This window comes from Aspergillus ochraceoroseus, assembly GCF_002846915.1.
Source record: "Aspergillus ochraceoroseus IBT 24754 chromosome Unknown P175scaffold_1, whole genome shotgun sequence".
NCBI classification, from domain to species: domain Eukaryota; kingdom Fungi; phylum Ascomycota; class Eurotiomycetes; order Eurotiales; family Aspergillaceae; genus Aspergillus; species Aspergillus ochraceoroseus.
The window spans coordinates 4,242,608-4,255,275 of NW_024468476.1; the positions used below are offsets into that span (position 1 = coordinate 4,242,608).

At 48.0% G+C, this 12,668-nt stretch overlaps 6 protein-coding genes across 6 annotated transcripts; 3 read left to right on the forward strand and 3 right to left on the reverse strand.

Annotated features, from left to right (window-relative positions):
- Positions 1-1,499: 1,499 nt before the first annotated feature.
- On the reverse strand, positions 1,500-1,832 carry P175DRAFT_0528620 (uncharacterized protein; the record flags this gene model as incomplete). The annotated part of the gene is made up of 1 exon (XM_040899633.1): positions 1,500-1,832. The coding sequence occupies one exon, from the start codon at positions 1,830-1,832 to the stop codon at positions 1,500-1,502; it is 333 nt and encodes a 110-aa protein (XP_040756483.1).
- A 90-nt stretch (positions 1,833-1,922) lies between these two features.
- On the forward strand, positions 1,923-3,625 carry P175DRAFT_062495 (SANT/Myb-like DNA-binding domain-containing protein). Its single transcript, XM_040901059.1, has 2 exons — positions 1,923-3,205; positions 3,295-3,625. Exons 1-2 carry the CDS (start codon positions 2,330-2,332, stop codon positions 3,412-3,414), a joined length of 996 nt encoding a protein of 331 aa, XP_040756484.1. The 5' UTR covers positions 1,923-2,329; the 3' UTR covers positions 3,415-3,625.
- P175DRAFT_061677 (uncharacterized protein) lies at positions 3,317-3,826 on the forward strand. Its single transcript, XM_040901057.1, has 2 exons — positions 3,317-3,685; positions 3,736-3,826. The coding sequence occupies exon 1, from the start codon at positions 3,434-3,436 to the stop codon at positions 3,677-3,679; it is 246 nt and encodes an 81-aa protein (XP_040756485.1). The 5' UTR covers positions 3,317-3,433; the 3' UTR covers positions 3,680-3,685; positions 3,736-3,826.
- Positions 3,827-4,124: 298 nt separating this feature from the next.
- cox5b (cytochrome c oxidase subunit IV) lies at positions 4,125-5,315 on the forward strand (the record flags this gene model as incomplete). The annotated part of the gene is made up of 6 exons (XM_040893403.1): positions 4,125-4,215; positions 4,382-4,435; positions 4,666-4,824; positions 4,891-4,991; positions 5,047-5,137; positions 5,227-5,315. The coding sequence occupies 6 exons, from the start codon at positions 4,125-4,127 to the stop codon at positions 5,313-5,315; spliced, it is 585 nt and encodes a 194-aa protein (XP_040756486.1).
- Positions 5,316-5,923: 608 nt separating this feature from the next.
- P175DRAFT_0428128 (purine-cytosine permease family protein) lies at positions 5,924-7,717 on the reverse strand (the record flags this gene model as incomplete). Its single annotated transcript, XM_040893288.1, has 6 exons — positions 5,924-6,007; positions 6,085-6,790; positions 6,848-6,961; positions 7,012-7,084; positions 7,135-7,288; positions 7,346-7,717. The coding sequence occupies 6 exons, from the start codon at positions 7,715-7,717 to the stop codon at positions 5,924-5,926; spliced, it is 1,503 nt and encodes a 500-aa protein (XP_040756487.1).
- Positions 7,718-8,425: 708 nt separating this feature from the next.
- On the reverse strand, positions 8,426-9,946 carry P175DRAFT_0471967 (SANT/Myb-like DNA-binding domain-containing protein). The gene is made up of 6 exons (XM_040895111.1): positions 9,902-9,946; positions 9,162-9,528; positions 9,054-9,101; positions 8,964-8,996; positions 8,821-8,904; positions 8,426-8,768 (listed from the first exon to the last, which is right to left on the reverse strand). The coding sequence occupies exons 1-6, from the start codon at positions 9,904-9,906 to the stop codon at positions 8,727-8,729; spliced, it is 579 nt and encodes a 192-aa protein (XP_040756488.1). The 5' UTR covers positions 9,907-9,946; the 3' UTR covers positions 8,426-8,726.
- Between the last annotated feature and the right edge of the window lie 2,722 nt (positions 9,947-12,668).

Here is a 12,668-nt window from a genome sequence, read left to right on the forward strand (position 1 = left end):
CTGTGCTCCGTACGTCCCAGTCTTTGACTAGTCAGAAAAGAAGGATAGGGCGGTGCTCGAGCAACCCATCTTCTTATCGTTTCCTGCCACAACTGCTGCTTTTGCATACTCGGGCGCTAACCTCTGCTGTCTGTTGCTCTGACCGTTTCCCGGCCTCATCAAGGAGGATTCTATTTTTTTTTTTTTTAAACCCCAAGGCATCGCGCGATTAAACGTTGACCGAGGCTCAGGCAGAGGGCCAGTTACCCAAATGGAAAATTTACAGTAGCGAAGTGGTTGGGTGGCATGGCATGGCTTCCCTGTCAAGTCTTCAGGGGAAAAAAAAAAAGAAAAAAACAAAAAAAAGTAGGAAAAATTATTTATGATTGTCGAAATAGGGCAAAAGACCGGGGGTGGTTGTTGGACTCTCCCATTACGATGTGCCATGCGCGATATCGTTGACGGAACCACACAACGGCGTTCCCTAGCCCTTCAGCTACCATCTCGATAAGTTGGGTACGCACTCGGGAGTCGGTAGTCACCTCTGCGACGACCTCCTCATGGTTTTGGAGTTCCCCCGTCCAACCCAGGACCGATGCGTCGCCCGAAACTCCTTGAGGTAAGAGGGGGCAAGGCTGGAACTTGCCTCGCAACATGGATGCTTTCCCCCTCCCCCCCCAAAAGAGCAACTAAGTCTTGCACCCTCCGCTAGTAGTCCTAATTGCCCCCCCTCCCGTCGTGGATGTTTCGCCGACAAGTACTTCCGATTAGCCACTCCTAGCATCTCTGCTTGGTGGAGTTGTTGTGACGACGTACGACAGGCCCTTGTCCTGACAGGGGTGAGATTCCTGAGCTAGTTAAAGCACGCCCAGCCGCAGGTTTGATTCCCTTACTCCGAAATCCACCAGCCTGCTCATCCACGTTCGTATCCAATAAGTTAACTTTAGATTATGTTAGGCTTGCGTATGAATTGGGCTGGATCTCCCCCGCTTTCCTGTTGATCGCGAATTGTGTCAAAGAAAATCTGGCCCAGGGAGATGCCCTCTGATACTCTTTTCTCCTGCTGAGCGTTTCAACCTGCAGCCTTTAATTTTTATTTTTTTATTCCACGGCTGCCATGCCTCGGCGTTTATCCACCGGAGGAGGGTAGGCTGGATGTGATTCTGAGAAATCACCACTTTTGGTGGCATCCTAGACCGTTGTCTACTCTGGTCCTCTTTACAAGCTAAGCTTGACCAGAACGCAGATCCGTCAAATGGGCGATTTGTCCTTCTTTATCCACCTGCAACTCACTGGTTCTGGCGATGTACCTCCTTCAAGTCTCGCCCATACCCTGAATACTTTGTCGCTTTCCAGAACCTTTCCTCTCCAGTCTTTGGCTGTTGACGGGCCCATGTCTAAACCGGCGGAGGGACTTTGACTCTATGCAGCACAATATATCCTGACCCTGGCTTGACCTCTTCTCTTTTGCGTTTTCCCTTTTCATCTTGTTTCCCCCCTTTCGCCTGTCCCTTTCCCCATCAACTCTGCATTTTTCTCAAGCAACGGGGAATACGGGTAGCAAGCCGTTTGGATAATTCGATCTGCTGGTTTTTGCGGATCAAGAAAGCGAACCCAGCCCTTCCCGCTCCGATCTGGCTAATTCGGACTCCATTTGGGGTGGGTGCATCCTTCACCTTGTGAAGAATACTGTGAGTATTTTTGGAACTTGAAAAGTCCGTCGCAAACCCCGGTAAGTACAAACTATCCCTAACGTTTGCGCAGACTCTTTGTTTTCTCCCTTCTTCCTCTTCTTCCTCTTCTTCCTCCTCCTCTCCTTCTTTCCCTCTCCCTCCCTCATCTTCTCCACACATCTCTTCTCCCGCCCTCGCCTTATATTAGGGTAACTGGAGCGTGTGTTGTTGCCTTCAGATGAATTCCTGCCTCTCGTTTTTGTTCTTTATCATTTCGAATCCGTGATCCCGTTTATTATCGGTCCAATTACCTTATTGCGATATTGTACCTCTTCTGGGGGGTTTTTTTTTTTTCAATTTTCTTCTAACGTTGAGGTAGAGTCGTGAGTGCCGTCTTGATTTGGGCTAAAAACGAGTCCGGGGTGCTTCAGGTTTTGGTCCAGTACATGGCGGTCGCAGCCCATCGATCATCATTCTGACCACGACACGACACGACGAGACAGCAACATCGTTTAGATTCAACCCCCCAGAGAATATCGGCGTCATATATATTCCCTCGTTTTAGGCTCCCTCAAGAAACATCGCTATTGACATATATTCGTCACATTTTGTTCAAACCCATCTCGATAGTAGCTCGGTAGCCTGCCAGGGCTTCTACGCTCTATCAGTACCGATGTATGTCCGCGACGCTGGCGGATCCGTATCGAGACTATGCCATTGATTACTCTCAACATGCTAGCTGCAAACCTGAGGAACATGAAGGCACGCTCGTCTACCATTCACAGCAACCACATATTCAACACCCGAAACACACGGACACTCCTTTTGCTCAAGGAAATTCGCACGGCACGGCATTTGAGCAGCATCATGCAAATGCGACCGTACTCCCGGCCGCGACACCCCAGCCACCAGTCCATGATATCTCGCAAACTGTTGTCCTCAACCAGACTCAAATGCTCCCACGCCAGCTTCCGGTGCAGTACCCGACTGCCAACTTCGACCTCTCATCATCTGTTCAGCGTGGCAAGAAGAGACCGCATTCCGAAACCGAGCCAGAGGGTGGTAACACAGATCATGGGATCAGGCAGTTACCAGTCCTTCCACCAGATGCAACTTCTGAACCGACCCATTCCCCTGAAATACTCTTTGGAGTGCATGGTGAGCCATCCCAGCATCATCCGATGCAAAGCCACAGTTTCGGACCAGCCGATTCCATGGCCCTCCCCCAACATCACCACCACCACCATCTCCCCCCTCATGCGTCGCTTCGGGCAACGGAACGTCACGGCATGAATGTCGAGTCATCGCCTCTGCCCTCTGGTCCCCCGAGTGTCGTGGGCCAACCGGGGATGCCTGACCCGGCTCCTCGTCCGCGGGGCCCCAAACTAAAGTTTACCCCGGAGGAAGATGCTTTATTAGTGGAATTGAAAGAAAATAAAAATTTAACGTGGAAGCAAATTGCCGACTTTTTTCCTGGTCGAACGAGTGGTACCTTGCAGGTTCGTTACTGCACCAAATTGAAAGCCAAGGACGTGGCTTGGAGTGACGAAATGGTAAGAGATATGATTCTATGTTATACTACACGCGCACTCAATCGTCCAGTTTCCCCGGCAAAGCTCAATTATACTAACCCAATGGATAGGTGCAACGGCTGCAACGCGCTATGCAGGAATACGAAAATGATCGCTGGCGTATCATTGCGGGAAAAGTTGGCAATGGCTTCACACCAGCAGCTTGTCGAGAGAAGGCAACTCAGCTCTAAAGGGAGTTGGTTGTAATGGATGAAGTTACGGAATTTTCATGGATGGATACGGACTTTGCTCATTTCCCACATTACTATTTTCTCTTTTTCTTTTCCTTTCCCCTCTTCCATTCCCTTCTTACCATTCTTCTTCCCTCTTGTTCACTTCTTATTTATTTATTTTTTTTTCAACCCCTTTGACCTACTTTCCTTGGCAGGTTGTACAAAGGGGTATTTTGGAGAACATGGGTGCTTTACTAGTGATAGCTCTAGACCGGACGGCTGATGTAAGGTAATTGTATGATATATCTATTAGCCCGTGAAAAAGCTGACTGTCATGAGCTGGTACTCTCATCGAGGGCGCTGGGTAAAATCCAGCGATTACCCTAGTTAGGAGTAAAATGGTAGAGCATAAACTGCGCAAACGATAGTTATGGTATGGTATGATCGACCTGGAACACGTGCACATGACATGGCCTGATATCCGGAACCCCCCTCGAAGCCCTAAGCCCTATGTAGCTGCCCGAATCAGGCAATATGCCAAACGGGTCTTTCCGGGAGGCCGTAATAGCTCTACAGCCAATCACAAGTCACGGATGACTAAGGCGGTGGCCGCTCCAGCGTCAGACCACGGGCCGAAGCGGCTTCAAACTCACCTCAACCTCGAAACTCCCTCTCTGCCTGACCTCCACGCCTTTGTCTGCTGTCATTGTACCCATCTACGCAGGACAATGTTCTTCCAACGCACAGCCATCGCCCTTGCGAGGCGCGCCCCTGCCAGGGCCATCGCCGTCCGCCCATTCTCCTCCTCCATCGTCCGCTGTACGTGAATGGTTCCCCCCAAAGCAAAACCATCAACTAGGATATATGGCGATCATGCCATTCCCTTTACGGACCCAATTGAGCATGGCTGGGCCATGGATTCCTATTAATACATACAGATATTGTCTGGAAGCAAAGGGCTAACATTGTATCTGCGTGTTTCTAGCCAACCAGTCCAAGTGGCAGCCCAAGCAGGAGGGCAAGATCATTCCCTTCGAAGGTCGGTACCTACACTCCCCCGCCTCGTCTTTTTCTCGTCACCTACTGCATATTCTGGAGGGTGTTGCCAGCTGTGCTGGACATTGATGCAAAGGGGGTTGTAATTGGCAGCTCTTTGGCGTGATTGGCGGTTCCCGTCGTTTCGTGCTTATCTTCTATATCCGGGAACTGGCCGACGTAATGTGATATTGGGAAACTGGTTGCTAATTTTTTTTTTATTCGGATAAATAGAAATCAAGACCGAAGATGACTTGTTTGCCCCTGGTGCCAAGTCCGGTACCATCCCTAGCGATCTCGAGCAGTCTACCGGTCTTGAGCGCCTTGAACTTGTCGGAAAGATGCAGGGCATTGATATCTTCGATATGAGACCTCTGGATGCTTCTAGGAAGGGTATGCATTTCTCTCCCTGCGAGGAAAGCATGAAAGGGCGGAGCTTATTAACATTGCAATCTTTAGGAACCCTCGAGAACCCTATCATCGTCAATGGTGCTGGTGACGAGCAGTACGCTGGTTGCACCGGATACCCTGCAGACTCTCACCAGGTCATCTGGCTCACTGTATGTCCAAAAGTCTACTGTTTGTATTTAGAAAATCCTAATCCTCCTCAACTAGGTCTCCCGTGAGCGCCCTGTCGAACGCTGCAGCGAGTGCGGTAACGTCGTCAAGCTGAACTACATTGGTCCCGTTGAGGATGCTCACTCCCGTAAGGCCCCTCCTCTCTCTCCCTCTCTCTCTTTGACTTCCCCCCTGTTCTCTGGTTAGATGAGTGCAGAATGTAGCTGACTTCTATAGACGACCACGACCACGGCCACCACCACCCCCCTCACGAGGAGCCCAAGACCTTCGCCGACTACGTCAAGCCTGAGTACTGGTACCGGTAAATCATCTATGCAAATAGTATGACGACGGTAATGGCATGGTTGCTCCCTCTCTCACCCCCTTTTTTGGGTCCATTTTTCTTGTGCAAAGAAAGTCAGGTTGTCTGTGTCTGTGTGATTGGTTGGCTGGAATGGAATCTAGACAAAGTATCAAAAGTGTAATGCAAAGCTGGGGTGGCTAAATCTGTCCTCAAAACAAAACACTCTTTCACCCAACTTGGCCTGGCCTTCGTTGGCTTGTTGGCAGGCAGTGACAGTTGTTCTGCCATTCGTGCTCTGCTTACATTTCATATGGTTGTATTTTGTTGTTGAATCCTTGCATTGTCTCTGTAGAATAGCTGAAGATGAATGGAGTGGTTCTTTTACTTTGCCCAGTATATATATATATATATATATTTATCTATTTATTTGTGATTATACGGTACTATAGTTCCGTAGCAAGGCGCTCATTGTACCAAGGAGATTACAATATCATAGCCTATGTCCCGGTAAAATTTGCCACTGTATATACCTGGACCCTTTCGGAAGGATCCTTTGTTTCCCCCATCCGCTTAGAAGTACCGACTCTAGAAGACGCAAATCCAGATGTACGACTCTCTTTCAACCCGATGTTACCGACCGAAGCGCGAGAGTTCGAAGTACCGAAGAGGTGGATAAATCAACGCTGCCCATGAGAACCCAACATAGTTACCCATCTAATCACTCAATTAGTCTTGAGAGTCCACAGGCTAATATAAAAACAAGGGAAAGAGGTGTGGGGAAAGAGACGTACGTCAGCTCCATAATCACCGACCAACTTCGCAAGAGGCCCTATATACCAAACCTGAGCCATGCAGAGAATCGCACCGGCCCAACCAACCAAGAACGCTACAAGCGCCGCAATCCCGAGAGGATGCTTGGACGGATCGTCCCACGCAGCCCAGTTATAACCGCTACGGGCACGGAAGATGAATCGTTCCTCGAGAATGATGCCTACCCAGATCGCGACCCAGTAGCCCATTAGGGCAAGGAAATTGGTGAAGATCTCGGCGAGGTGGCTGCGTCCTGCAAGTGCGCAAACAGTGTAGATCACCACACCTAAGGTGTTCCAGACCGCACGGGGTACTTTTTCAGCGTGACGGCCGAGAACTTGGAAGTCAACCCCGGCGGAGTAAGTTGGTGCGACGGCGTTAGCGATTAAACCTAGGGCGGTGATAACGGAGCAGAAGCTGCCAAAGGTGTGGAGAGGGCCAAAGCCCTCGACAATTAAGGCACCTTGGCCGCGGAGGTAGGCGGCGGCATATTCGGGGTGCGCGGTGATTCCGGATGCGAGCCCAATGCCGCATAGGAAGGCGAAAGTGAATGAGATATTTAGGCCCAGGAGAGAGAGGGAGAAGAGCTTAAGCTTAGAGGTGCGCTCGGGGTAGTAAACGAAGAAGTCTGCTGCCAGTGGGGTATAAGTGATTGCAGCACTAACGCAGAGGGAAAAAAATGATAGGCTGAAGGCCGTGTTAGTATGTAAGTATTTTTACAGTGGAATCTAATGTAAAACGTACCGGTTGCCGACTACAGTGCGAGGATCCCCTACAGATACTGTGGACAGATCAAATTTTGAAGAAGACACCCCAAAGAGGATACACATGACAATGAGCTGGGGAAGAAAAGCAAATCTAGTTTTGATCAGCATCTTGTCGTCGGTAGACTTAACGGGAGCATTTACCGTTCATAGTAATGGAATACGCGAATTCCAAAGGTTGCCACAATCCAGCTTATAACAGCGATAATCACGATACCTGTTGCTTAATTAGTGATTAATTGATGGTTCGGAACTCAGATAACCTACCAACAGCCACCGACATACTTCCATTCGATGACACGGCAGACAGGATCTGCCCACAGACCACGCAGTTGATCAAACAGTAGCCGATCATCTGGATGAGGTTTAGGATAACAATGAGTTTGCTAGGCCACCATCCCATCGTATAACGCCCAAACGCCTATTAATTGTTAGAACAAGAAGTTATCACTGGTCGCCTAACACGAACACCACATACCATAGTCCGGATTCCAGAGGCAGGACCCCAGGTTGCCATCCAAGCGGCCGGGGTGGAACCGATGAGGGCTCCAAGAACCGCACAGAGTGACGAGTCCAAGAAGCTAAGCCCGTACACTGCAGGCCCCAGCATGCCCAGTGTAATATTATTGGCGGCTAGATTGATGGACACCCACAGCAAGAAAATCTGTAGATACGAAACCCAGGATAGTCTCGTCATTCGCTCGTGCTCTTGAACCCGTTCGATGCCGCGAGTCTCGAGACTGAAATCAACAAGTTGTTTTTCAAACTTCCTGGTGCATGCGGCTAGCCGTGAAGAGATAAATGAGCGATGGACTGTATCTCCCTCCTCATTTTGCGGCTCATGAAGCATCAGGCCCTCCGAGCGAACCCGGGCCTCCTTCTCCGGTGCTGTGCCTAGAGCAGAGGTCATGTTTTCTGAAGGCATGCTAAAATAGTTTGATTAGCATTGATGTACTAGTTTTATGGGGGAAAGAGTAGAAAAGCGCGCATGAGTTCTTTCGCTGGAATTATCCAGATCAAGTTCAACCGTATAATCTCAGAACGACAACGACGGCCAGGCTGTGACACCCCGTTGTCGAACACCGGTCTCCATGCAGACAGGTTACCTAGATACCTTGATCGATAGACAACTCCACGCTACTCGTTGTCATGACAGCCATCCCTTGTATATAGAGTCGGTGGGGGAGGTGCAGTACACTAGAAGATAAGAACTGCGACCTGTGAATGTCAATGCGGTGCCAAAGTTAGCAATGTTTCTCAACAAGAGCCAGCATTGGGGGGGATTGGGTTTTGTGATTTCACCTGAGAACAGAACGCTGGCGTTGGGTTGACCTTGGAATTACAAGGTCCCTACACTGCATGGTGGGGAATGATAGAAAATTTGGAGGGGTTGTGATGGTTTTTAGCTTGCCGCTCGACGGTTGAACTCTCGTTCCGCCCCAATTAGTGATGCCCATCATCATGCATTACATGGAGGGAATAACTGAGCTCCCTGGTTATTTTCTTGTTGTTTTGGAACAAAGGTATCTACTAGGGGTAAAATAGTCTTAGCAGTGGCCTATTACCAATGGGTCTTGTCATTAATCCTATTACTATACCCAAGCCGCAACCTATGATTGCAAGATATAGAAGGCGAAGAAGAGGAATGACAGGGGAAAAAAAATGCAATCGGCAGATAGAAAGAGATACAAGAAGACAGCCCGTAAAAGAAAAAGAAGAAACAAAACGAACTCCGGTAACCTTTCGCCTAAGACTTCGTAAACTGTGCTGGAAAAATGGGTTACGAGAACGGACACTACAGGCCCGGGAAGATGCATAAAACGTGCACTGGTCGTTACATCATCAATGTCGTCGAATATCTAGAGATCCTTAAAATGTTCTTTCGCATATTGCTCGCACGCCTTGCAGCTGCAGGTTAGAAGTAGTTCCCGAAGTCCGCGTTTGATCAAGTACCTTGGCTGGCTTTCCCACTTTCTGTCCAATGACCTTCCATTTGTTCGCCTCATATTCCTTAATTGCCTCCCGGAGGGCAATGGACTAGGTAAAAATTAGGTACCCTCTACGAGGGGAATTTAGGGTTGAGGATATAAGCTCACCTCATCCTCTGCGAACTCAGCATAGTGCATATCCTAAGCCTCGATATCAGTAAACTGCTCACTTCACAACAATTCTGGGGTAGATCCTACCTTATACCAATGCTTCTTAACACTGCCCTCAGTTCGAGTAGGGAATGTCTGTAACACCATTAGTAAATTGAGAGGAAGGAGACTGGAAGAGGCTAGGACCTCACAAACCTTGGCAATTTCACTCCAGCTGCGGCCAGCATCACGCATCGTCTTCAATCTCTGCTCCTCCTCTGCAGTCCAGGGAGTATTGGTTCGTCCTTTCTTTCTGGGGGTGGTCTCAGGGGCCGCAGCTCCGTGATCATGTGCAGGATCTCCAGGGTTAGCTGTCAAGGGTGCTGCCATTGTTATTGTGGAGCCCTGTGAAGGAGAAGAGCGGCGTTTACGCGGATTCGCTGGGGGGATCTGAGTTGGGGGCATAGGAATGCCCTCGAATGGTGGCACTCTTTGGAAAGGGTGGTGGACTTGTTGAGGTAGAAGATGAGATTGTGCGTTGGTAGGGATAGAGGTCTTGATTCGTTTGGAAGTTGGAGGGGACCTGACGATGGGAGGAAGCGAAGAGAAGAAAAATAGAATCAGTGAGATGGCCGAAACAGGACGAATAGAGATTGCTAGGGTGAGAGTGAAGTTGGATCGGCGATATAGAGGGGAAAGAAAACACAAGATTCAGTCACTTTTGAAATAGTAACCGTACAAGGAACAAGTGAAGGCAAGTTACTTTGCAAGACAATACCCAGAGAGCACATGCTAGTGGAAATATAGAGAGGGTAATTGTGAATCAGAGTGTATATATATATATATATTATATATATATTATATATACATATAAATGTTCTGAGTATCTGCCCCCATCGAGAGATGTGGAGCGCTGGGGATTTCTATGGACTAGGGGAGAACAAGGAGGAACTTACGACATAGTGGACGATGCGCAATTTTCCCAATCACGCTGCGTCAACTCATCTGTAGATACACATGCTTAGGAGATTAGCAAATCTGCCACTCAAGAACGGTCTGCGTAGATTGGCCTGTTAAATCTCGGGAGGCACACTTCTGGTTACACCAAAAAGTGGCAATGACACGGGCGCATCCCACAGCGTGCAAGTAGTGACTGCAGGAGGGGGATGAAAAGGACTAGAGTAAAAGGGTAGTTGGGATGAAAGTGTTACAGGGAGGTATGTAAATAGATGGAGGTGATAGACTTGAGGCAGAGATTTGACGGAAGAAGAGGGGGATTTCTTTCTAGGGGAGCGGGAGGGGAAAGAGGAAGAAGTAGAAAAGGGCGAAGAGGAGGGGAGGAGAGTAGTATGAATAAGAGGGAGGGGAAAGGGGGGAGGTAGCAGAATAAGTATAAACAGGTTTAGGCACAGTCACAAGAAGACCTTTCTAGCGTCTTAGGATACAGAGGCTGAGAATAGTACGGAGGAGTACTGGAGAAACCATGATAAGACGTTCTGGTCAAGACAGACAGAGTGTGAAGAAAGGCTTACTGATTGAAGTTCATGATGAGAGTGAGAAACTGACTATTTTGTGTGAGGTGAGGGGAAGTCGTGTTGTTGTATTCTTGTTTTCTTTTTTTATTCGAAGATTAAAGAGAGAAATAAAAGGGGGGGGGGGGGATAAAATAAATAAGAAGACAATAAATAAAAAAAGATGCACGAGTTCAGGAATCGATACTTTTACACATTTATCATAGGGAAATGATATTATAAAGGATCGATGATGTATGGAGAGTGGATGTAGTATATAGAGTGTCCGGATGGGAAGTCCCCTGGTTTTACTAGAGGAGACGAGGAAAGAAAAAAAGAAACAAACAGAAAGAACAGTAGTTAGTTAATCTTCTGCTAAAGTACTGACAGTTCAAGGCTAAGGTAGGTAGAAAAACACACAATCACCCAATCCCGTCGACTCCGAATGACGCTTGCTTTTTCCTCATCTCCTCAGCAGCATCTTGTCTTGTTTCTGCACACTAACAAGCTGGAAACAAAGGAAAAGGAAAGGGCAGGACGATAACTCCCTTGATTGGATCTAGATGTTTCTCCTTCTGCCCATGTTTTCATCGGCGGATGGATTCTCGAGATCTAGACGTTGGAAGGGATATATCCATCTTGCAACCCATGCCTTTCACCTTTATCAGGCCCTCTTACTGTACCAATCCTGAGTTAAAATAGCTAGCTTAGAGATCAACAGAAGTAATAGAATCCGAACTATTTAATCCTTAGTATGGCGTAGCAAGCAACTTGGAAGCTGATGGCGAGAGGGAAGCAGAACCTGGTGACCGTGTAAAGGTTTACAACCTGACATGAGCAGTGCCATCTGGAGTCTTTGGTTGACCTTGGCGTTCAAACAGAAGAAGGAGAAGAAGAAAAGAAGAAAAGAAGAAGAGGAAGAAGAAGGAAAATAAAATAAATCGATCTATGGGCAGATGTTTAGGACGGGGTCAATGGGAGCGGGGTAATTGTTTACTCGATACCTACGTAACTATTTCCGGCCGTGGAGTCAATAAAATAAATCTGAAATGTATGATCTCCCCACCTTTCTTTAAGATTGGATTTGATATGGTTAGGATCCAGGTTGGTCGGGTATACTTGGTCCATATAGTCCAACAAGTTATTTGGTGGGTATGGAGCTCGGAGTATATATCAAATCCAGTCCATGTATGTTCATTCTCAAGCTCGTTTTGCTCTGTCTTCCTCTCTTTGACCCTATTGTATAACTTGCGTATTAGCCTGATTCTCTTAAAGATCCTGTATATCCTCTTGAAGTTTACGGACCTAGACGATTTCCTCCCATCTTGCGCTGAGGCCTGTCCTGTCAATCGAAGAATAAAATGTTGTTGATATTTCATTACTTCTCGCTCGTTCCGCATGCCGCCTACCGCACCCACTCAACCATGAAGAGTCAACATGCAAACGTAGGTCACATTATTCTGACCAGATGCTTTTATGAGCTGAGTTGACAACGCATCCTCTGTCCGTAGGGAATGGTTTAAAGCTCTTGCGACAACCCGGGTAATCCCCAGTGGATGTTGAGGTTTGTAGATAGAACGCCAGAATTCATTTTCCCCCCAGTAGGTGAGTTTGATTCCATGGGTTCAGGATCCCAGACCATCCGTTCCGGACTTTGAAAATGAATTATTTGATCTTGTGTTGATTTTGATCCATCATGAAAACAATACAGACCAGACCGCCTTTGACGTCAATATCCACGTGACCGACACGCGGCCCCTGCACCGCCGGAGCTTCGCATCCTGGACAGGTCTCGAGTATCGTCACCTCCAGCCTCTCTAGGATTAGCAGGCACCTTTGGGAGGTGTTTTAACGGAGCAACCTAGATACGAGATTTTCCCTCCTCGTCAACTTCATTCTTCAATTCCTGTTACATCTTACCGCCACCAACAGCCCCGAACGACCATTCTTTGTCCTCCTTGCTACCTACCGAGTCCAAGCTTCCTTCCGCGTTTATCGGACCACCGCCTATTTAAACTACGTTTCTTGCCAACCTCACCTCAAACATCTCGGTTGTTTCCTTGGATTCTGAAAACATAGCTGTTATCTTCTTCTACTGGCACCTTGATTCGGGAATTATCTTTCTTATCGAACCCCTCACCATACTTATCGTGGAGCTTGAGATATATCATTGAGGAAGTTGTTGGTCACCTGGGTAGTCCAGCAGCTCCGC